The following is a 24,633-nucleotide window of genomic DNA, read 5'->3' on the forward strand; positions in this document are numbered from 1 at the left end:
TTCAACTACAATTCTCTTTTCTCCACCTCCCGAGTGATGAGCATGAATGTGTCACCACAACCATTGCTATGTGGCACTGGAAATCCAACCCAGGGCTTCAGGTATGGTGAGCAAAACTCTAGCGACTGAGCCCATCTAAAATACAGGATGAACCAGCCATCCTCAAATGCCTTGGCCTGCTCCATGATCCCGGTCGGAAAGATTTATGGTCCAGGCCCACAAGCAGAGGGCTTCACTTTGTGTCCCACTAGCTAGCAGTAGGCCACAGCTCACTCCAAGAGTCTAGATAGGGACCCAACTGTGTCAACAGGAGAGGCGGCTTCAGTGAGCAGCATCTGTCTCGCGTTTTCTCTACTTGCACGTAGCAAAAGCCTAAACTAGCTACTTCCCAAAGCAAGCCTTCCTTCCATCTATGCAGACAGAAATCTCTTAATTTCCCCTGGGGTGTATATTCCATATAGACATGCATTACAGACATTAACAGCCACTGCCATTTTACAAAAGATTTAACCTAGTACTTTCTGTCAAATTTTGAGCGCCTACTACAGAACTGGAAGCCTGCAAGCTTTTGAAATATTCGTCATTCTAAATGAGTCACTCCCTGAAAGCATCCACATGACAGCCAAAGTAAGTCGACTTCAGGAGCTTGGAGATAAAAACCTGCGTTACTTTGCTCATCTGTTTAGCACTGCTAGGAATCTACTGATGTGGAAACTCAGGGGTGGGGGACGACACTAAACTGACCTGGTCACGGGCAACTCTTGCTCTGTCACTTCCGGGGAATTATGATTTGTAGGATAAGCTTGTGGATCAGACAATGTATCCAACATACCGAGTTAGGGAAAGAATAGCTTGCCATGGAATCTTCTAGAGAGCTCTGGGCTGCATTTCTAAGATTTTCCCCCAGTAGTGGAGGCCCCCAGCAGGCACTCAGTAAAGGTATTTCAGCTCAGAGGGGCACATTTAAAAGGGCGCAAGGGCAAATATTTCATTTTAAGAAGGCATCCCCTTCAACTTCCGTCTACTGGGTGGAGACCTTGCGGGTTCAGGCACCTGCAATTTCCGCCCTTTTCCTTCCCCCTCTTCCGGGCCCAGGCGCCCCCGCTCCTCCTCCAGCGAGCGACCCACTCCCACTGCCAGCTGGGGCCCTAGGAACAGACACTCTCCGGAACGTGGCTTCCAGGACCTGAAAGGGACGGGGAGCAGCTCGCTCGCTGAGTCCTCGCCCCAGGTCAGGCTCGCACCATCACGTCCAACCCGCCAAGCCCAGCCTTTCCCCGCTCCTTCCGGAGACCACCATTGTTCCCCGCGGCTGCCACGGTGCGGGACGCCGAGCTCGCCACTGCGAAGGGCAGGGCAGTCTTTTCAGCCTCGCGCTTTCCCCAGCCTTAAAAGGTCTAAGGCCGCTTCCTGCAGCTCAGCAGGTAAAGCGAGCGGTGGGCGGGCGAGCCCGGGGAAGATAGCGGAGGAGCCGCTCGTCCCGCTCCCGGGGGCCCTGATCACAAAGCCCTGGCCGCAGAGCCGCAGTCCCCCGGCCCCGCAGCCATTCCAACCGCGGAGAGAAGGGCGGCCAGGAGGAGGGAGAGGGTGGGGGAGGGTGGGGAGATGCGAAGGTCCCGGATGTGCCTGCCAGGAGCGGTGGGGGCGGGGAGAGGCTTCCTTCCGCGGGCCGCAGGGGCGGGGAGGGAGGGAGGACGGACGGGCGGGCGGCTCGCTCGCGGGGGCGGCGGGGAGCGAGCCGAGCACGCGGGGCAGTGAAAGGCAGGGTCGGGAGCGCGGCTCGGCTCGGGGACGCGCTCCCCTCCGCTCGCCTCGGGCGCGGGCGGGCGGGAGGGCGAGCGGGGCGGGGCGGGCGCGCGCCGGGGAGCGGCGGTTGCGCTGGGGCCGGGGAGCTGTGGGCACCAATCAACGGTTGCCATAGCAGCGTTTGACGTCATCGTGCGTGTGGTGCCCCTGCTGCCGGGGCTAGTGATTGGAGGAAACCCCGTGTCTGCGGAGCCGCTGTAGCCTGTGAGCAGCCAGATCAGGGACAGAGTCTCAGCCTCGCCGCCGCCACCACCACCGCCGCCGCCCAGAGACTGCCGAGCCGGGTCCGTGTGCCGCCACCCATTCCGGACACAGGTGAGGAGCCTCCCGAGCTGGCCTCCGCTCCCATCCGCCGCTCGCCCGCCGACCTGACACGGGGCGCCCTGGTGGAGGATCCGGGCGGCGGCTCGTCTCCGGGCCCCGGGCAGGTTCCCTCTGCCGCCCCCGGCCTCTTCCTTCTGCCTTGTGGGGGGCTGCTCACCGTCGCCCCATCCTGATCCCCGGGGTAGTGGGGAGGGGTGGCGGAGGAGGCGCCCACGCGTGAGATTCCCCCCTCCCCGGAGCGAGAGCGACCACAGTCCGCCCCCGCCCGGGGCATCCTGCTTCCGCCCGCGACTGGGACTCGGGGCCGTGGCGCAGGTGAGGCCGCCCGCTCGCTCGCCCTCCCGCTCGCACCCACCCGCGGCGGCGCCCCCTCCCCGCCGCCCCTTCCCCCACCGCGCGGGCGGTAGCAGCCAGGTAGCGCGCGAGGCTCTCGGGTGGGGCTCGCCCGCCGGTGACCCGGGACCCGGCCACCGTGCCCAGAAAAGGACTCTCCGTCGGGTCCGGGAACGCGGTGGGGGAGGGACGCGGGGTACCCCGGGATGGGTGGGTGGGAGGCGAGCATCCTCGGGAGAGCTGCGGCCCGGTTGGGGGCTGCGCCCGTCTGGGTGGGGCAGACCCCGCCCCTCCCCCTCCGGCAGCTGTCGGGGGGCTGCGGCCGGGCGGATCCCGGCGGTGGGGGGGACCCCGGGAAGGGAGCGGGGTGTGTCGGCCGCGGTTCCGCTTGTGCGGGCGCCGCTGGCATCGGGGGGGCCCCCAGGGAAGGGCGATCGGCTCTTCTCCCCCCCACCCCCCTTCATCCGATGGGGCGGGCGCGCGGACCGCTCCTCCCCTCCCTCTGCTCGAGGGGGGGGTTCGCAATCGGAGGAGGTTGGACTCCTTGACACAGTTCCGCCATGACAAAGAGAGCCGGGGACTAGCGCGGAGGCGCCGGGCTGGGCGGAGCCAAGGAGGGGAGGTGGCGGCGGAGGGCGCGGGCGCGGGGACCGGCGCTTTCGGTTCGCCCCACCCGCCGGCCGCGGGCAGCCAAGGGTTAAGTGGGTGCGGCAAGCAGTCCCGCAGTCGAGGGGCGAGGCCCGGCAGCACCCGTTTTCCTGTGAGAAACCTAATCCACTTCCCCTTATACGGGGAGCTCGGCCGGGGAACGTTTGTCCTGGGCTTACATCATTTTTTCTATTGGAAGCCGCTTTAGCCAGAGACCATGTCTGATGTTAGATTTCCAGATCCCGGGAGAAGTGTGGGTTACCAAACTTTAAATAGTTAGTGCTCTGAAAGTGCCGCGTCTCTAATTTACCTTAGCCCAACGCTTGTTTCAGTTGAGGCTACTTCTCATTGATAACCAAAAGAAGGAGTTGCTTTTTGGAAAGGTGAAGGGAAGGATGTTATGATCGCCACGGTGGGTGTCAGGGACTTCTGCGGACTTTAGCAGTGCATTCAGCTTGTAACGTTCATTAAAATTTATTTTGTGGGATCACTGATTTGACATCGTTCAAGAAAAAAATGAGCAGAAATAAACTGAAATCTAGGTAATTTTAAAACGAGTGAAAGAAAATTAACTGAGGAAATGTAGAAACAGCTAATAAATCGTGACTGCTAGAAATGAAGGGATTCTACCTCTGACTGCATTAATGACACTGATCCTCCCGTGTCTTAGCTGTTTATTCATGCTCACTTACAGTAGCAATCCGTTATGGGAGTTTGCTACATAAGTGCATATAATGAATGCCATATAAATCCAAATAAATGGATTTGGTCTTGGAGTTGGTGATCCCTATGGTTTTATATTCAAGAGATCTTAAGCGGCAATTAGTCATTTTCTTGATAATTTTTATTCTATGATACCTGGTAAATGTTATAAGTGTAGTAAATTGGGGTTGGGGCAAATGCTAAGTAAACTTTAATCACTCCTGATAAGAGCAAAATAACTGAATTACATCACGGTGACACGACTCATAATTCTAGAAACTAATGGTCTTTATAGGTATCTTAGGTCTGGTGTGTCCGAGAGAGAGGGGGGGAGGGAGAAGAGTGTTTAGTGGTATTGGGATCAAGTTGAACTTTTAACCAAGGAAAATGGGGGGGTGTCCTTTTTTGTTGTTTAATTTGTTTTTAAGAAAATAAATTTATTGACTACATGGCAGGGACAGCACTGCCCTAGGCTAAGGGTGGTTTTTGAGCCGCTCATGTGCCCATAGGTTTCGATCTTACCTGAAGCTGGGATCTTGTGAAGAGCTTTACTAACCTACTGTTAATATGCAGAGTGTGCTCATTTTGGGGTTGATTTGGAGGGGATCTTTCAACATCGCTAGACTTTTGAGATACTTGTATACATTTTTAGAATAGGTACAACGAGCTTCTCTAATAGTAATTTCTGAATATCCTTTTCTTCCCTTTGCAGAATATCCAGTTATGGATAAAAATGAGCTGGTGCAGAAGGCCAAGCTGGCCGAGCAGGCTGAGCGATACGATGACATGGCAGCCTGCATGAAGTCTGTGACTGAGCAGGGAGCCGAGCTATCCAACGAGGAGAGGAATCTTCTCTCTGTTGCTTACAAAAATGTTGTAGGGGCCCGCAGGTCATCTTGGAGGGTCGTCTCGAGTATTGAGCAGAAGACGGAAGGTGCTGAGAAAAAGCAGCAGATGGCCCGGGAGTACAGAGAGAAGATCGAGACGGAGCTGAGGGACATCTGCAATGATGTGCTGGTGAGAAACCTTTGCTTTAGCTTCTGTAACGAACTCGAGTACACGCACACACCTTTAGAGATTGGCTGTTGCAAATTAGAGATTGCCCACGTGGGTAGGTTGTAGATTTCTGTAAGATGAGACAAACTATTCCACTCGTGGTTTGTGTTCCTGTAGTGAGGTGCTAATAGTCACGTGTGTGTGGTGAGCACAGGAATTACATCCTCGTTGTATGTAAGGAGTGTGGTAGACTCACAGACAGGCTGTGCAGAAAGCCAGTTTGCAGGTGCTCACCTGCCTTTATGTTAAGTCATTGACAAACAATGCAAGGCAGTTATGTCTAAGTGTGTGGAACCTACTGTGTTGAAAAACTGCTCGAGCTAAGGGAATTGAACATTGCATTTGTGTATATTTCCTATTTTAAAGTAATGTTCTTCTTTCTTTGATTCAGAAAATTGAGATAATCTAATAGAAAACGAACCAATTAAATTTCTGGGGCAGGACCCATTTTCTGACCCAGGATAAGGTTTAGCTTTAAACCTCATGCAGGTCCTGCTGTCTGAGTCTCCTAAATGCTTAATAGCTGGCAGCTAGGATTCCTTTAAGACAGTCTTCATTGACAGAAAAGCTTGATTCCTAAATTGTACTTTTTAAAAAAATAAAGATTGAATCCATTTTAAGATTAAAAAAAAAGTGTGACACCATGCAGTGGTGGTGCTTTAACCCCATACTTGGGGTACAGGCTGGTGGATCTCAGTGAGTTCCAGGATAGCCAGGACTGTCACAGAGAAACCCTGTCTTAAAAAAACAAAAGAGCCGGGCGGTGGTGGCGCACGCCTTTAATCCCAGCACTTGGGAGGCAGAGGCAGGTGGATCTCTGTGAGTTTGAGACCAGCCTGGTCTACATGAGCTAGTTCCAGGACAGGCTCCAAAACCACAGAGAAACCCTGTCTTGAAAAACAAAAACAAAACAAAAAAAAAGAAAAGAAAAAGAAGAAACAAAAGAAAAGGCTATGAAATCACAGTCTTAAGTAGCTTTTTCTTTGGGTCCATTTTTATTTGTTCAGGGGATTTCATAACTGCTACTTTTCCAAAGTTGTGAAGTGCAATATTGAAGGCAAACAATTTATATATATTAAAATTAGGAAATTAAGAGCATTTAGAATATGGAAAAACATCTATTTCATAGTAAAAACTGTTGGGTTTGTTTCTGCTTTCCTTGCTAATTTATATATCACTGGGTTTATTATTAAGTCCTTGTGGGTTTTTTTTCCTCCCAAGTACTGGTTTCTACTTCGGTTTCAAAGGGTATATATATATATATTTAAAGATTTATTTATTTATTATATGTGCAACATTCTGCCTCCATGTATGCCCGCACGCCAGAGGAGGGCACCAGATCTCATTACAGATGGTTGTGAACCACCATGTGGTTGCTGGGAATTGAACTCAGGACCTCTGGAAGAGCAGCCAGTGCTCTTAACCACTGAGCCATCTCTCCAGCCACTCAAAGGGTATATTTAACAGATGAAATTTCTCCTAAAGAAAAACATTTTAAGGATAAAAGGGACATGCTACATTTATGTTCTGTGAGCTTGTTTGAGACTTCAGGTAGGTGTTCCAATATTTTCCTCAGCCGGAAATAGATAACTTCTCAAATTCTCTAGTCTTTTCCTAAGGAAAGACTAGCAACTTCCACTGTGTCCTCTGGGGCGGGGCGGGTCAGTTATCTGTAAACGCCTCCTCAGGGCTATGCCAAGAGTGTGCCTCCTTTGGGAGGGTGCGAGCTTTCACAAGGCCTAAATGAAATTTTACCTTGAGAGCTTAATTTCTTCACATAAGTGGCTCAGAGAATTATAAACAAGCTTTTACTTCTAGTAAACTTGAGCTCTGGTTGTAACGCACATGCTCAAATATTGTTTAACAGTTTCTGGGGACGAGGACAGGAGGTCAGCAGTGCTGCTGGTGTTTCAGTTGGAGAAGGCTCAGGAAATACCTCCATTAAAAGTGGACTTCTAGGTGTTAGAGAGAGGTGATGCCTTCTTAGAAATAATTTTCATATAATTCCTTCCTCCTTTCTAGTAAAATAGAGTAATATATAGCTGATACTTCTCTCAGGAAAAATAAGTACACCATTGTGCTTTATGAGTCATGGGTGTGGTTTCTCTCTGAGAAAGGTGAGCCACTAATGTTGCTGATTCCTACTACTGGCTGGTGGGTAGCGTCAGTGCTGAGCACAGCTTACGTGCTGCTCATCACCTGCCTCGTGTTAGCTGAGGAGAAGCCTTTCTAGCTGTCAGCCACCTGTTCTGACCGTGTGCACTGTCAGACACTTCATGTGAACCACGGGAGGGGATGTGTTACCGCACACAGAATTAGTCGTCAGTGTCTCTGTCAAACACTGGTGTTTTCCTCACATAGGATGTACTCCAACCTTTTCTTTCTTGTACTATTAAGTGGAATCTGCATGCAGTATTGAATCTGGTATATTCCTTTCTTTTTAGATGCTTAGTCCAAACTCTTGGTGAGAGGACCCCACACTAGAGATAAGTAAGCTAGAGCTCCAGCTAGGGCAGTTTGTGTAGCCAGAATAAATGAGTTACTATACTAGAGAGTCATTCAGACTTTAGGATGTGTTGTGATGTAGAAAAACCTAAGTTCTTTTAACAATTTAACAGTATGGGACCTTGAGTCCTTTTAAGAAAACTTAATTCAATTCATAGGAATAGTGGGGCTGTTTTTATCTCTAGCCTTCAGAATTACTATTTATTAATTAGTGGAGGAAAACAAGATAAAACCAGGCAGCTTCATGTCAGTGTGTGTCTTGGACTTTAAAACTTGCTATGTAGTCTTGGTTTTTAGCTGAAAATCTCTAGGTGACACCTTTTGAAATTAAGGACTCAAGAATTTTTACAATGGTTGGAACCCATCTTTACTGCTTTCTAGATAGTATTTCTATGACTTATTTGTGGCTTGGTGTTGTAACATTCGGAAGAGCTAAGAGGTGATGGTGTAGGTGCTTCCCAGGAAGAAGTAGTGGAGTAATTTGGAAGCGCCTTCCTAGGGGATTGAGTCAGTTTTCTTAAGGGATAGCATTCAGTGAGGGGTTTTTCATAGATCGGAGTCTGAGGTAAAGAGAAGATGGGGTGAAGGGAAAGAGTGGGAAGGTGGTGCTGGTTTGAACAACCAGTGACTTGACCAGAACAGCACGTTACCTACCTGTTCCTTCTTCGTAAGCAGCACGAAGAGGTTAGGGTCATCTGTGAAACAGGCAGTGTGGATGTGTGCAGAGGACGCTTGGGAAAGCACAGCAGTGGGTGGGGGAGCAAATTCAGGTGAGAGTCAGAATGTGGAATACAGCCCTAGAAGCCACAGTCTGAAGAAGGTTGACTTCTGAAACAGTGAGCCAACCCTTAGAACACATTCTCTTTCTTCCTAGCTTATGCGTTTGAATTGAGGTTGGAAATAAGCTGTGTTAGGGTTTTTCCTTAAGCATGGTCAGTTTATCATTGCCGTACATGATCAGCGTGTCTGTTGGAAGTGGCACCACAGCTGCTTCCTAACTGGTAGCTGATAGTCCAATTGTGTGGTCATAGTTGGCTTTAACCGTTTGCTTTTCAAGTAAAGCAGACAGATGTCCAGTTGCCTGGTTTTCAAATGGGATCCAAACCTTTGCTTTTCCTGCATAGCTCAGTTCAGAAATAGTTTTCTTACAGGTCCCATCTTCATAAATTGTATCTTCTATAATAAGATAGTTAAAACTGAGAACTTAAATTTTTGATAAGCTGTCAGTTCAGAATGTCATTTTTTTTTTCTAATTCTTTAGTTGTCCACGAACATCTTGCCATACTTGTCTTTCATTAGGTACTTACTGTTTAGTAATCATGGCAAGTATAATGGCGTGACTGACAGGAATTTAGCAGTAAGTACTGGGTTCGTTCTTGGTAAGTTTGTGATTGCTTTTAAAAACCAAGGGGCAGTGGAGTAGTTGGTAAGCCAGCATTGATGTTTGTGATGAAAACAATGTAACCAATTAAGTAATGCCAAATTAGTGACAGATGAAGTGAAGAACTTCTCATTTTGTACAAACAAAACCCCTTTCGATAATTTCTCCCAGAGAAGGAACTAGGAAGAGAAGTGGGCACTGATCAAATCTTGAAAGACATAATGTTATGTAGGATTGAGGATGTCAGAGGTCGTGGAAAACAAAATGACACAAGCTTTGCCTGTGGGAAGTAGGCAAAAATGTGACAAGAGTTGTCTTATAAAGAAATTTGGGACTTGGGGAGTCAGGCAGACTGAGCAGCCCAGGCTCCATAATGAAATCCATTCTCAAGAACCCCCCCCCCAACAAAGGGAAATGTAAAGAAACTGTTTTCTCATTGCAACTTTGGGGCAGGAAAGGAGGGTTATTGGGGCTCAACCATTTAAGGGTGTGGTCCATTATGGTGGAAGGAAAGCAGGGTTTTGGAGCTTAGCCATTTAAGGGTGTGGTCCACTATGGAGGCAGGCGAGCAAAGCTGCTAGTCTGGCCCTCATGGGATGGCGATGCTGCCCACATTGATGTAGGTCTTCCCTGTTCAGTTTAAACCTGAAAACAGTTTCACAGGAATGTCTAGAGGTGTGTCCACCATCACCAGAGCAACAAAGGGAAGAAAGAAAGGCTTTATTTGAAGACTTGCGCTGGAGGCAGAAGCTGATCACTGACTTGCTCAGCCTACTACTGTCTTACTGTCTTAGAGAACAGTGTTCTCGACCTTCCACACGCTGCACCCCTCATGTTTCATGTTACAGTGACCTCCACCCATTCTGTTACTACTTCAGAACGGTAATTTTGCCACCACTATGAATCAGAATGCAAATATTTGTGTTTTCCAGTGGTCTTAAGCAACTGTTGTGAAGGGGCCCTTTGCCCAAGGGGTCACGGCCCACAGACTGAGAACCACTGCTTATAGACCCTAGAATCACCAGCCTGGATACCACCACCCAGAATGGGCTGGGCCCTCCCCTGTCAACCACTAATTAAGAAAATGCGCTCCCGCTGGGTCTTAAAGTGGCATTTAGCTTATGAGAAGTTTATATAAAACTAGTTGGGACAGTTGGTCCCTTGTCAGCTTGAGACAATCATTGTTGAGCTGTACCCTTCCTTTGTGATCACGTGAATAGCAGCATTGCATCATAAACATTTCAAGTTTTTAAAGTCCCACCATCTTTAAAATTCAGTCTTTTAAAATCTGAAATCTTTGTAAAATTCCAGAATCTGTAATTTTAACTGTGGGTTCCTATAAAGTAAAAAAAAAAAAAAAAAAAAAGTTGAATTTCTTTTAAGAAGGAAGGGCCAGAGCACAGTCACAAAACCAACCCCGAAGTATAAATAAGGCAGTGCCTAACACCTAGGATTCACTCACCATCTCTGGGACTCCCCGAGGTGGCTCCACCCTCTCATGCACACACAGCCTGTCTCCTGTTGCCGCCCTTGGTGGTTATTCTGTGGTGCTGACATCTCCAGAGCACTGGGGGCTGCTACAGTTGGACTGCACTTGCACCTCTCCTGGGCTCCTCACGCTCTCTGCCTCAGCTTCTCTACATGACCCCTTAAACTGCTGCTGAGGCTGCCCCTTCACCAAAGGCTTCTCATTATGCCAAGCCTCAGCTGCTCTCCGTGGTTCTTTCAAAGTCAGTACCACCTAGGTGACTCTTAAACTGCTGGATTCGGCAGCCACCTGGTCCTGCCTCAAGGACTGCCTCTGGAGCACAGCTTCTGAGGGCCCTAGTTATTCCACCCAGTGATGCTGCTGGTCTCTTGTTACCACAGCTGACCTGAACCACACAATTTTAATTTACAATAGCAACGTACAGTGCCCCCAGTATTCTTGATGTAACGCTGGACCCTTACAAGCCAGGCCTCCACCATCTACATCTCTCTCAACTGTTTTCTTCCCCGCTCCCATCTCACCCAGCTTTGAACACTGGTAGCGTTTCTCTTTAAGAGTTCCAAAGTCCTTCTGCAGTTCTCCCAAAACAACCCGGTCAGGTCTGTCACAGAAATATCCTTGTTCCGGTATCAGTTTCTGCCCTAGTTAAGGTTACTGTTGCTAGGATGAAACACCATGACCAGAAGAACTTACAGAGGGAAGGGTGCTTGGCTTACGCACAGGAACCATGGCAGGAACCTGGTGCGGGAGCTGATGCAGAGGCCATGGAGGGAGCTGCTTCCTGGCCTGCTCACTGGCTTTCTTATAGAACCCAATCACCAGCCCAGGGATAGTACCACGCACAATAAACTGGACCCTCCCCCATCCATCACTAATCAGAAAAATGCCCTACAAGCTTGCCTACAGCCCAGCCTTAACAAAGACATTTTCTTAGTTGAGGGTCCCTCAGATGATCTGTTTGTGTCGAGTTGATAACATTTTTTATTTTCTCCTTCTGCACTTTAGTAATAATTTATATACTCATGTTACTTATGCAGAACTAGATTTGACTGCTGGGGCATCTTTAACCTATGAAAGAGACAGGATTTTTTTCGTCATGAACATAGTACATATTCTAATGTTTTGAGTGGTTAGCACATAGAGAGCATAGTTAGAATATAGCTAGGCCTTTGTGTTATTGACAGTACTGAATATCATACATTTTAGTTCTAGAAAAGAGATGATTTGGGGCATATTTATGCTGAAATGTCTGGTATTAGAGTCAAAGTTAAGAGTGTTCTAATGTCAAATTATAGTAAGCTTCTTGTTTCTCTTAAGATGCTTGGGATCCTACTGTGTCTTCCATCTTCTTCCCTGTAGCCTTTCTGTACTATGACAGTTTCCAGTTAAGGGTAAACAGAGCTCGTGTTTGCAGAGAGGGGTCTTAGGACAGCTGTCTGCTTGAAGCCAGGCTCCCAGTCCTCCTGCTGCTAGTCCTCCGCTGCTGGCTTGCTCCTGCCACCTTAAACCAGCCACACTGGTTCCTATAGGACGTTCTGCTGGGCTGCCCTCTTACACACAGAGGATGATGTTGCTAAGTTGTAAATTTGCTGCATTGTCAGAATTTTATTACATTTTCAATCTCAGTTTGTGTGTGTGTTGCAGTAATACTTTAGGGAGTCAGGACAACTGGAATAGTTTGTTCTCCCTTAAAGTCACATGATCAAGCTTGGCCTCTAGTGCTTAGAGCCGTCTCAACTGACCCTAACATCATAGATTGTTTTTTTCAGCCAAGCCTGGCTGTCTCTGATTGACCTTGGAGTCTGCAGCTGCCGCTTAAAAGCTTGTGTACACTGTACCCCATCCTTGTCTGAGCTTAATGGACAAAAACAAAATAGATCTTTTTTTTTTTAAGATTTTTATTATTTTATGTGTATGGGTGTTTTTCCAGTCTACCTCTGTACCCTATGTGTGTCTGATCAGAGTCAAGAAGAGAGTGTTGGATCCCTTGGGACTGGAGTTATGTACTCCAGTTGTGGGTTGCCATGTGGGTACTGGGACTGGAAGCCAGGTCCCCTTGGCCACTGAGCCTTCTGTGTCTCTGTCTCTCTCTCTCTCTCTCTCTCTGGCCACTGACAAGACCCATTTACTGCTATGGCTCGTCATTGACTTGGACTTGAGACTTTGATTGTCTGTTCTCAGTACTGTTAAGTACATTTCTTACCGTAATGGTTACAAAGCTTTTCCTTCTGCACATTTGTTCATCTTTGCCAAAACTCCATACAACCTTGTTAGCTTCAGTTGTCACTGCTCCTGAGGCCAGGATTGCAGTTCTCGGCTGCGTAGCCTGAGAGCCTCTGGTTCCTTACTCTGATTCCCTACCATCCACACCACAGACACCCGGAGATAGACTTTGGGAAAACGGTCAGAAATCTTGGGGGTCCAGGAGGAGGGATAGGTGTTGAGTAGCTCCTCAGGCTTAGCTTCCTAGGCCGTTCTAAGTAACACTGCTTTTGCGAGAAAGACTTTGAGCTGGGAGATGGCTCAGTGGTGGAGAGCCATTGGCTGCTCTCACCATGTTCCTTTGGGTTTCTTTACTGTTTCCTTCATGGTGGCTCAGAGCTGTCTGTAATTCCAGTCCCAGGGGTTCTGAAACCTTTTTCTAGCCACTGTTGGCATCAAGTGTACACGTGGGGCACAGACAAACATGCAGGTAGAACATCTATATTCAAAAAAGTAAATTAAAAATACTAATAAACATGGATGCTGAGTTTACAGCGACATAAGTGGGGCACATGTCACACAGAGGCTCGGATTGAGGCTCCTGGAATTGTTCATGCGACGGTAGAATTGACAGTTGAGATGAGCAACGTGGTTGTGTTTAAGCTTGCTGTATTTATCAGAATCGTGCTCCTTGTAGGAATGGTGTTTCCTCCAGCTGTCCGTAGTTCTCACCTGAGGGTCACCACCAGAGCTGGTTCTTTAACCTAGCACGAGGATAATAATCTGCAATTCTGCCTTAACTTCTGTGATTCTGTATACATTTCTATGATAAGGGCTGACTAAATTGGGACAGGTTATGCAGATTTAACTGACCTACAGTTAATATTTATTGACCCATTGTGTAAACCCTGCATCCTGGAAAAAGGCTTGGCTTGTCTGGACAAAGTGGAGAGGATGTGAGTAAGGCAGGGAGCTGCTCCAGCATGCTTTGAAGGAGTTGATAGGGAGCCCTGCTGCCCTGATGACTGGGGTGCCACTCACTGGGTGAGGGGAGGGGCTCGTGTAGCGTGCATAGGGACCTGGTTTATCCTCAGCACAGCCTAATTGATACGGTGGTGCCGTGTGGGATATTTGTGCGCTGCATGAAAATGCATTGCCGTATTTATTGTAAAAAATGCTAAACGGCCAATAGCTAGGCAGGAGGCAGAGGCTGGCTTCTTGGAGAGAGAGAACTGGGAACAAGCCATAGGCCAAGCTGTCATAGTGGGTCTCTGTGTCATTATTATGAGCTGGCTGGTGGGACAGAGAAAGACTCGCCAGTGGTGTGTGCCTGTAGTCCTAGCGCTCATCTTAGGACTGGAAGTTGAAGAACACCTTGCACTACATAGCTCGTTCAAGACTAGAGAGGCTGTCTCAAGGAAAAATAAATAAATAAAAACCTTATGTTAGGTACCATTCCTATAATCCCAGTACCCCAAGCAGGAAGATAACCAATTTGAGGTCAATTTGGGCTGTATGTGATTCAGATCTTGGCTTTGAAAGTAAAACTGTAGAAGGAAATATATGAGACAAACACTTGTGGCGGTGCTGGAAGGAAGCCTGTCGCTGCCCTGCTGTGTCGGCATGGAGACCACATGGCATGCCTGTGGTCCAGTGCTTCAAGTTGCTGAAGTGTGGAGCTGCCACAGGGTGGCTAAGACAGTGGTTCCTCCATTGTTTACCCAGAGGCAATAGTTCCTGAACCTGATTTAAAATGCCCTATTCCCTCAGCGCCCCCCCCCCCATTAAAAACCATATAAAATGTATTCTGTTAAGCCTTATATGAGATACCTTGGTTATTTTTGATAGGAATTAGTTTTGTGTTATTTTAGGGTGACCTTTTACCTTTTCTCAACCCAGGGGATTACTTTATCAAATCTCCTTTTTGCTTAAATAAGTTTGCTGTGGTGCTTATTGTCTGAAAGTGCATTGTAAGTTCATGGTCAAAACCTTTGGTCTCTTCATTCCTGCACATCAGGCTTTTAAAGGCAGGCAACTGCTTGAGACCCTCCTGATACAACACTTGGAGTTTACCGTAGGAAGCCAGATACTGATCGGTGGGTAGAGAGCGTATCATCCGAGGAGCTGTGAGGCCCATTAAAATTAGCTCCTGGCACCAGCTATCCTCTAACACTTTTGTGCTCCTCGCTAGTTATTAGGTGGAAGCTGTGGAGGTTACAGTTCAGAGGGGAGCTGAAGCCACTTTGGCCACAAGGGGGAGTAGGAGACTAAATTCAAAAACAGTGATCTGTTACAATGCATTTATGGCTTAGCTTTTTATTTCAAATTTTAAGAGAGCTAGAAATAATGGAAGTCCTGCAGGTCTACAGACTAAGACTAGAGATGTGAGCTTGTGCTGTGCTTGGAAATCAGACTGTCTGTTCAGAGGATATTTTAGTAAAGTTAGTTTAGCTACATTTAAGTTTTAGTTTATTAGCTTTGGGGATTTTTTGAGGTTTTTTTTTTTTGGTGTTGTGTTAATTATATATAAGATTAAAGTCTTGTGTAGCCCACACTGGCCTTGAAATCCTGGTGCTCCCGTCTCTTAAGTGTTGGTACTTACGCATTCAGTTTTTGTTTTTGAAATAAGGTATAATTCATAGCAAAATGCAGGCTGGCCTCAAACTTGGGGCATTCTGCTCCCCAGTTCTAGGGTTATAGAAACGAGCATCAACCCTAGCTTAGGGCTTGTTCTCGTTAATGGCATTTTAGGTGGAGTACCATTGTGGTCATTAAATTTCACATGGCCAGTCCCTGAAATCCTCTCAGGACTAAGTGAGAACATCTCTCCCAAATCTCCTATTTACAAACCCACCATTACTGTTCTGAATACTGAAATAATGAGCTCAGTGAGGAAATGAACCCAAAGTGTAGAGCAGTATTGGAAGGGAAGCGCAGAGCACACTGCTACGCCATCTTCTAGACGCTCTCACTCCGTTCAGGGGTTTCTCTTTTAAAGGAAAGCTTCTGATCGCCTTTGTGTGAGGCGCACACGGACACAGGACATAGGACTGGGAATCATGCTGCCAGCCTTGCCACAAAGGCCTTTATCCAATGAGCCTCTTAACTCCTGTTTTTTTTTCTTTAAAGTATGAGTGTTTTGCTCAATTGTATGTCTGTGCGCTACATGCATACCTGGTATCCTTGAAGCCATCCCCAGAAACTGGAGTTAGAAATGGTTGTGAGCCACCGTGTGGGAGCCTTGGTTCTCTGGAAGAACAGCCACTTAGAGGGTGAGCCACCTCACTGGGCCTCCTCTCCGATGATCTTTAACCAGAAATCTAATAATTGTCCACAGACTATTCTATAGATCTTATTTATACTTAACAGATTGAACCATCATACTTACCAGATTGTTCTAGAATTCTATTCAGGGTCATATTTTATGTACTTCATTTACTGTCCTTAAATTGGGCCAATTTTTCAATCTGCCTTCGGTGCTTTGGCATAGTCCCATCCCCGTTTTGCAGGTTGTTCCTGGATTTGGTTTGCATTTGTAGCTCGTTTGGGACAGGAGTTGGTGTTGCAGTCAGACTTGGAAGGCACATGCTGATGTCCAGTTGCTGTGCTAACACCTTGATCTGTTTGTAAATTTTAAAAGTGTCCAATGCTTTTGGATTTTTTAAGGGTAAAATTTGTGATTACTGTTGTTAAAAGTTGTTATGTTCTAAGTGTTTTTGCTTTTAAGAAGGGGGAGTGCTCTTGAATTTCAAGGACATGTGAGGGCTAGGGATAGATTGAGAACATTTGGTGTATTAGAGACACGTTCTTGGGATCAAATGAGAAAGACTTGACATTAATATTGTAATCAACAAGAAGATTGGGGCACAGACTTGTGTCATAATTGTGAGTTAGTGATAGTTAAAGCCAAACCTGGTTCTCCTGCTCTGACAAGCTTTCCTGCCTCGTACTGTCCACCTCTGGCCTTTGCTGCTGTTCTCGGTCTAGAAAGTAATTTTCCTAGTATCGTGCAAATGGAGTAGCTTAGTCTGCTACATTGCTGCTGCTTCTGAAAATGTTGGTTTGTGCTTACTCTGACACCCAACCCTTTGTCGTCTTAATTGAGCCTGTGGGTTTCCAGAGACATGGAATTTTCTCCTGGGAAAACATCCATTAGTCATCTGGCGGTGTCAGCCTCGGTCTCTGTTAATTGTTAAAGAGTTAAATGGTGAAATGGCGAGCTTAGTTTATTTTATAATTACGTGAGAAATAAGTCTACGGTGCTAAGGTAGTAAGAATTGCTCCACTCAAAGTTGTTCTAAAGTTCTCATTTTTATTTAAATTAAGCTGCTGAAATTACACATTGTAATTCAGTCAAAATATAATATTGAGTGTCTTAGATGCAGACAGCATGGTAGGTTTGTTGTTGAGTTTAGAGCCCATTGTTGTAACTGAGGTGGAGGCAAAAATCACTCGAGTCCATGAGTTCCAGTCCCAGTGTGGACAGTGTCAAGGTTCTAGCTTAGAAAATAGTATGTGAGAAGTTAAATGATAATTGTACCTGCTCTGAGAGAATGTGAAAACCCCAGCCTGCTCTTTTCTGTATTTTCTAGTTTATTTTAGGCTTGAATCTTGGTGTATGTGTCGTGTTCTATAGTGTAACGTTGTCTAGTCCCTTGTTGCCAAGGGGAGTGTATTTTCTTGTTTTCCTTAAACTAAGACTTCTGGAAGTAGACACTGCAGGTAAAATGTAAGCACATATAAAATGAACTTGAGGAAGAATGTGGTGTTAGTATTGAAGTATCTTAGCACAGGTAATAGTTTCCTGTCCTGAGGTGGGGTGGACGGAAATGCAGTTGCTGGATCTTTAAGATGAGCAGTGTAGCTCATGCTCCGTGAAGGGAGCAAATCTTGAAAGACACGTGTGCAGGCGCATGTTAGTCGTTTTTGCTGATGTGTCCAGTGTTGTCATGACAGACAGTCATTGTTGCCTGCCTGTTTTATGTGGGTGGGTGTTTTGTCTGTATACGTTTGTGCACCTTGCACACTCCTGGTGTCCTTGAAGACAGACAAGGAAGGGTGCCAAATCCCTTGACACTCAGGTTACAGGTAACTAAGCCACCACGTGGGTACTGGGAACTGCTATTTTGACACCAGCTTTTGCTGTCTAAGAAAATAACTGCTTACCAGACAGCAGAGCAAGGAGGGAACATCCCAGGGCCGTGGTACGCTTTACTGCGCTCAGAGGCTTGAGTTAACAAAGATTGTGTCGTTCTTGGAGATAGAAAAGCCCTGGTATTGGCAGCGTTTTCTGTGAGGAGGAATGAGAAATGCAGGCGTCTGTCCGCGTGCACAGACACCAGGCCCCAGTGCCTGCTGCTGTCCGTTGTGAATTGTAGGTATCTCTCAGATGTTTGGGACCGTGGTTATGTCTGGAAAAGACGGGTGCGACTTGTGCATCAGACTAGCTGCTTTTTTCTGTGGGACCCTCCTTTTATTCAGACGGCAAGCTGTGGTTATTCAGATGGATAGACACTGACAGTTAATGCAGTGAGTCAGTCCATCACTTCAAGGAAGACGCTGTTGTTATGGTGATAAATGAGAACCGGGAAAACTAATCTTGTGTTCCAACAATTCCTTAATGATTGCAGAGCAGTTTGGAGACATAAACGTGAATTGCAGATACTCGGGCTTCACTATAGTATACATCCCTGTGCCTTTGCAGTCACGCCACCCGCCTTCGAAGTCAGCTCTCATTACTCTGATTGCACATTGTATGCTAGCAAAATTTAGGAGATTGCATTGTATTTCACAGAAGTTCCTATGTGTGTGTGCGCGTGCACACACACCCGCACGCATTTTCAAAAACCGAATTGCCTGCTTTGCCACTTTTAAACATCCCTTTATCCTTGGTTCTTATCCTTGCCCACCTATAGTTGAGTCTTTATTGTAGCTCCCTTGAGTAGATGCCATTGGTTTTGGTCGGTTTGATAGTTGCTTGCCTCTTGTGTTAACCTCATGTTAACAGAGTGTTAACAGTCAGGGTTTAGATTTGAAAAAGACTATGTTGACTTTTAATCTCAAAACCCCAAGTTATCCTTTTGAATTCTGGAGGAGGACTCACTGTCCACTAGTCTGCTTATAGATTGTCCTCATAGGGAATTGAGCTGGTCTGTTTGGGTGATGACAGGGGAGTGTTTCCTGTAGCCCAGGCTACCTCCATCAGACCACCTCAGCCTTGGTGCTTTCTGTTTTAACGAGGCTGCCCTGTTGAAGGTGTTCTGTTAACTCCCAGTTCTTCAGCGCCTGTCTTGTTAAATGGCTGTAGTCTAGATTTGGTCATGCCACATACAGTGTAGTAGTGAACTTTGGCTCTTAGTTGCATTGGTGTATTTTGGAATTGCATTCTCCTTTTCCGTGGACAAAGCACGCTGTTGAGGCAGAGGAAACACGTCATGGTAGTCTATAACTGAGGCAGTCTCGGTTTGGGGTCCATGTGCCTCGTGGCAATCCTCCTATCCCTTGGTGGGGGGTGGGGGTTGGCCAGGATTATTAGAAAAATGAAGATTTTTGTTTTGAAATCTTTTATAGCTTAATCTATAGTGTTTGATTAAGAAATATTCTTAACTTTGCTTTGTAAATGTCATCTTCTTACTATTTCTGGTTTTGTTTTGTTTTCCTTCTGAAGTCTCTTTTGGAAAAGTTCTTGATCCCCAATGCTTCACAAGCCGAAAGCAAAGTCTTCTATTTGAAGATGAAGGGCGACTACTACCGCTACCTGGCTGAGGTTGCTGCTGGCGATGACAAGAAAGGTAACTGGCTGTGTGGACCCTGCCCTGGGAAGTCCACCTTCTCCCTTTTGACGGCCTAGAGCCCTGCAATAGTATTGTATAGAGCTCATTCCTTCTGCTTTAGTTTCTGCCTACATTGGTAAACACCATAGGTGACATGAGGAATCAGAATGAGGAAATCCTAGAAGTGCAACATAATGTGATTCCACCATCCCTCAGTATTAGTATTAAAGGGTATATGGGTGTTCGCTTGTGTGTGTCCAGTGCTGTTGGAGGTCAGAGCAGTGCAGTCCCATTCCCTGGGGCTGGAGTTACAGACAGTTGGGAGCTGTCATTAGGGTGTTGGGAATTGAACCCAGGTCCACTGAAGAGAGCAGTCACTGCTCTTGATCTCGGAGTCATCATTCTACCGTCACCCACACTCTAAGTTGCTTTTCTCTCAACAGTTGCCAGTGGCTAGTATGATCCAGGATACCATTTTGATTTGTTGTTTTAAATTAAATATTTGCTTAAGGTTGTTAGATTTCATCTTTCAGGGGGCACGTATGATGTTAAATGAAAGGTTTGGCTGAGATGAAGATGGAGCCCGGGTGTTGAGAGTGCATTTTACTGTTTGATTTCCCAGGAATTGTGGACCAGTCACAGCAAGCGTACCAAGAAGCGTTTGAGATCAGCAAAAAGGAAATGCAGCCAACACACCCTATCAGACTGGGTCTGGCCCTGAACTTCTCTGTCTTCTATTATGAGATCCTGAACTCCCCAGAGAAAGCTTGCTCACTTGCAAAAACAGTACGTAGTTCACCTGTTATATGGAAGGAGATGGAGCTGTCTTCGTGGCTTGATTACTGAAGTGTGCTTTGTTGTTGCAATTTCAGGCTTTTGATGAAGCCATTGCTGAACTTGATACATTAAGTGAAGAGTCCTACAAAGACAGCACGCTAATAATGCAGTTACTGAGAGACAACTTGACAGTAAGTATTGATGGCTCTTGGTGCTGTGTGTGGCCAGAGATTCTGTACTCAGAAATACTTACAACCCTTTAAAATTACTAAATACAGTGTCCCTTACACCACACGAGGAAGAAAACTACCTTACTGAAGACACATTACTGGTATTTTGAGTATTTTGGGTTGGACTTGTATTCTTATGAGTCACTTGTTTCCATTTTCTTTTTCATGCCAGAGTTGTGTGCTTAATCAACACAAGTAAACTGGATCCAGGGTTCTTGGGGTAGAGAAATGAGGACTGTACGATGCAGGCTAGCGTGGACTACATAATGACCACCTGCTTGGGGGCTACAAAGCAAGATTTTGTCTCAAACAAAACAAAAGTAAACGGGCTGTTTGTGTTGAAGTTGGTTTTCTTTCCTTGAGTTCATGTGTTTGTGTGGCTGACTGGTTTACACGGCAGGAGCTGGGAAGCTTAGGTTCTATACCCTTGCTTCCCAAGCTCTTCCTGGGGAAGGCTGGAGTGACTGCATCCTGTGTGGAAGGTTTGAAGTTGAGCCTGGTGCCGTTATCTTACCCCAAACAAAAATTAACAATCCTTAATACAAATTGAGAATTTATTTCTGTGGTTTTCATTACTTAAATTGGGATTCATATAAGCTTGTGCCTTACAGTTGACTTCTTGGGTTTCCCTTCAGATAGTATTACATTTGAAGTTTCGAGGCTTAGGTGTGTGTCAGAGAAAGGGTGGAAATGGTTTTGTATAGCCTAGTGCTTGTCTAGAGACATGCCCTGCCTCTGTAGTCTCACTTCCTGCTCCAGTCTGCTGCCAGATGGCTAAACTTAGTAAATGCAGTTGGAGTTTTCTACAAAATTAAAAGACAGAAATAAAGAAATAAGGGCTACTGTAACATTGAGGACTTGCTCTGTGTGCTGGAGGTGGACAACCTCATGCATCCTGGGAAAATAATTTACCACTGAGCTGTACCCCCAGCCCAAATGGAAGAAAATATGCAAAATAATGAATCATGATTCATTCACTGATTTTTAATAATAAGAATGTTTGGAAGATGGAGATGACGCTCCTTGGAAGAGTGTGTGGCCCTGAATTTAGTCCTCAGTACTGTTAAAAAAAAATTTCCTTTTCCTTGCCAAGTATCAGTGGGATGCTGAGGCGGGAGAAACACAAATGCTAGGCCAATCTGAGCAGCATGTAACTGTCAGGTTTTCTTACTTTGAAGTGGGGAGGTGGTACTGAACTTACGTCTAGTTGTGGGGAGCTCCTGACCTAACACTTTGATCCATTGCAGCTGCTGTGAGTAGTGCAGCAGTGTGCACCATCAGGTGGGCGGTCGGCCGCCTCCGCAGCAAGAAGTGTGCTTCATCCTGAGGCATCTCTCCTGTCTCCGATCACAGTCTTTCCGGAAACACTGAAAACCATTGACTTTAGAGGGTTGGGTTTTTAAAAAATATTAATAATTGGGGATTTACATTTGTTTTTCTCTTTGAGATTGTGGGGCGAGGGGACACTTGTGGGTAGGTGCTTCACTCTAGGTTATTGGGATTGGCAAGACTGTAGTTTAGGGACTAAGACTGAGATTTTCTTCCTCTTCCCTTGGCGAATAGCCGCTAGTGAAGACAGGTGCTGTGAGTCCAGCTGTAGAGCCTAGCCACATGCCAGGACCGAGGCGCTTGTGCAAGAAAGGTTTTTTGTTTGCTTGTGTGGTTTTTGTTTCTCTTTTTTGATCTGAAGAATGCTGAAATCCTCTTTCCTTCTCTTACCAGTTGTGGACATCGGACACCCAAGGAGACGAAGCAGAAGCAGGAGAAGGAGGGGAAAATTAACCGGCCTTCCACCCTTTGTCTGCCTCGTTCTGAAATTTACACAGTAGACCGTTTGTCATCCATGCTGTCCCACAAATAGTTTTTTGTTTACGATTTACGACAGGTTTATGTTACTTCTATTTGAATTTCTATATTTCCCATGTGGTTTTTATGTTTTAATATTAGGGGAGTAGAGCCAGTTAGCTTTAGGGAGTTACTCGTTTTCATCCTGAGGTGGCCAATGTGGGGATGTGGAATTTTTACTCGAGTTATACATGTTTGGCATAGTACTTTTGGTACATTGTGGCTTCAGAAGGGCCAGTGTTAAAACTGCTTCCATGTCTAAGCAAAGAAAACTGCCTACATACTGGTTTGTACTGGTGGGGAATAAAAGGGATAATGGGTTCCAGTTATGAGTGTAGTCGTTGTGGGTACTTTAAGGTTTGGAGCACTTGTGAGGCTGTGGTACAGACAAATGTCCCTTGGATACACCTTGGGATCGTGTGTCTGCACGGGCACTCTTGACCACAGCCCCAGAAGTGGCTCTGGGACAAAGGTGTGACCCAGCTTACTCTGATAAGGGCAGAAACGGTTCACATTCCATTATTTGTAAAGTTACCTGCTGTTTGCTTTCATTATTTTTGCTACACATTTTCTTTGTATTTAAATGTTTAGGCAATCTAAGAACAAATGTAAAAGTGAAGCTGCGGTAATGAATTGCTCGTGTCGGCCGCTCGGTGCCTGAGAAGCACAGCGGTAGACAGATCCCATGTATTTAACTTTTTTTTAGTTTTTTGTTTTTTGCTTTTGTGATTTTTTTTTCTTTTTTTGATACTTGCCTAACATGCATGTGCTGTAAAAATAGTTAACAGGGAAGTGACTGATGACGGCTAGCTTTGTTTTCGTGTCTTAGGAGATTCTCATGAGCACCCCAAGCATAATTGTTAAGAACACATGTATTAAAGTTCATGGAAGTGGAATAAAAGTTTTATGAATGGATTTTTCAACTACTTTTCTCTACAGCTTTTCATGTAAATTAGTCTTGGTTTTGAGACTTCTAAAGGAAATTGTCTCCTTGTTCCCTCTTGGCAGCTAATGGGCTTTAACCAATTTTGAATGCAAAATTTATCAACAACCACAGAAACGCTACTGTAACTACCTTTCTCGACCATGTTCCCTTACTTTCCCCCTTCTTACTCCCTTTCAAAATTGAAGTGGACTTTTTATTTTTTCTGGGTGCGGGGGGGTGGGGATTGATTGGCAAAGGTAATGTGTTCCGTTTGAAACTTTGGTCTACGGCGTTTTCTAATTTAAGAAGCCACAATGTTCTTGGCCCATTGTGACACTGGGCAGCATTAACTGTTAAGTTCTGTGCTTCCAAATCGCTGTTGGTTTTTAAGAATTTCTTGATGCTCTTGCAGCCTGCCTCTGGTGTCCAGTCCTTCATTTCTACTGTCAGGTGCACAGGATCACTTCTGTTGGCTGTCTTGGCACCCACCATTCCGACTTGTTGGCCGTGTATTTGGGGAAAGGCCGCATGATCTCTCTGGCTCCACTCAGTGTCTAAGATACCCCGCTTCCTCTGCTTGCATCCCACAGCCTCCCCTCATCCTCTTTCCTACAGCCCAGCTCTCCTTGGTTGAGCTTGTGTTTATCTCCCTGGAAACCCCACCCTGAATGGTCTGTCCCGTCTCCCTTTAAAGCCCTCCCTCCTCCTCTCCTCCAGTAACGATGGGGCTAAGTCACACCCAAAGCTCACACGTACCGAGTATTTCCTCACTACTTTACAGAAAACACCAAACAAAAATGCCATTTTAAAAGAGGTGTATTTTTTTTCTTTTAGAATGTAAGCTCCTCAAGAGCAGGGACAATGTTTTCTGTATGTTCTATTGTGCCTAGTACACTGTAAATGCTCAATAAATATTGATGATGGGAGGCAGTGAGTCTCAATGATGAGGGGGAGAAAAATCCCAAGCACTGTTCTATGGCTTATTTCATTTTATTTCATTATGATCTGATTACATTCGGAAATGCCAGCCCTTTTGGACAAATTATCCCAAATACTGCGTTCAAATGAAAGTGCGGTGGGGGTGGGGGGCGTGTTCTCAAGAGAAATAAACCACTTGCATTGTGGTCCCGGGATGCATCTTCAGCCACAACCCATTGACTTTGAGTTTGCCTCCGCTCCCAGGCCAAGGAGAATTAAGCTGTGGACAGCAGGATGTCATCTCATTCCGGTAAATTGCAGATGGTCCCTGAGACGGGTCACATTTGCCTGTTGGTTCTTCGTATGCATTAGACACTGCTAAACTAGTGTGATTATGAAATTGTGATACTTAACCTGCTACTAGCTATTGATGTTTTTTATGAATAGTGCCCAATAGATGAAGATTTGCAACCTCAAATTTTCCACCCCTTGGAATTTGAATAATAAATTTGTTTTTAACTTATTTCCCTAATTGTCCCAAATCAAGGCTTCATGTCTGTTTTGTTAATGTAACATAAAGCCAGGAAATTGTTGAACCAAGGAGTGTTAGTGTTTGGTGTGTGTGTGGTGCCGGAATTACACCTTTGGAAACATGAGTTGTACTGTTTGAAGGGGAGCAGCAGGTCTGGGCTGTGGCAAAAGGAAGTTTGACCTCTGGC

The 24,633-nt window shown here is 46.1% G+C and overlaps 1 protein-coding gene across 4 annotated transcripts; it reads left to right on the forward strand.

The window, feature by feature from the left end:
- Nucleotides 1-1,093: 1,093 nt before the first annotated feature.
- Ywhaz (tyrosine 3-monooxygenase/tryptophan 5-monooxygenase activation protein zeta) lies at nt 1,094-23,922 on the forward strand. Of its 4 annotated transcripts, none has more exons than XM_075961183.1 (7): nt 1,094-1,424; nt 1,925-2,121; nt 4,526-4,830; nt 19,114-19,237; nt 19,842-20,005; nt 20,092-20,187; nt 21,949-23,922. In XM_075961183.1, exons 3-7 carry the CDS (start codon nt 4,537-4,539, stop codon nt 22,006-22,008), a joined length of 738 nt encoding a protein of 245 aa, XP_075817298.1. In that variant the 5' UTR covers nt 1,094-1,424; nt 1,925-2,121; nt 4,526-4,536; the 3' UTR covers nt 22,009-23,922. The 4 variants fall into 4 exon arrangements, with proteins under 4 accessions (XP_075817298.1, XP_075817300.1, XP_075817299.1 ...); XM_075961185.1 differs by having other exon boundaries at nt 1,094-1,231; nt 1,922-2,121; XM_075961184.1 differs by having other exon boundaries at nt 1,094-1,231.
- Nucleotides 23,923-24,633: the final 711 nt, after the last annotated feature.

Source organism: Microtus pennsylvanicus, chromosome 2 (assembly GCF_037038515.1).
Source record: "Microtus pennsylvanicus isolate mMicPen1 chromosome 2, mMicPen1.hap1, whole genome shotgun sequence".
NCBI classification, from domain to species: Eukaryota; Metazoa; Chordata; class Mammalia; order Rodentia; family Cricetidae; genus Microtus; species Microtus pennsylvanicus.

Coding starts and splice junctions, on each gene's coding strand:
- Ywhaz (XM_075961183.1), top strand. CDS start 4,537: ATGGATAAAAATGAGCTGGTGCAGAAGGCCAAGCTGGCCGAGCAGGCT. Junction 4,831..19,113: donor ACATCTGCAATGATGTGCTG/GTGAGAAACCTT, acceptor TTCCTTCTGAAG/TCTCTTTTGGAAAAGTTCTT. Junction 19,238..19,841: donor TGCTGGCGATGACAAGAAAG/GTAACTGGCTGT, acceptor TTGATTTCCCAG/GAATTGTGGACCAGTCACAG.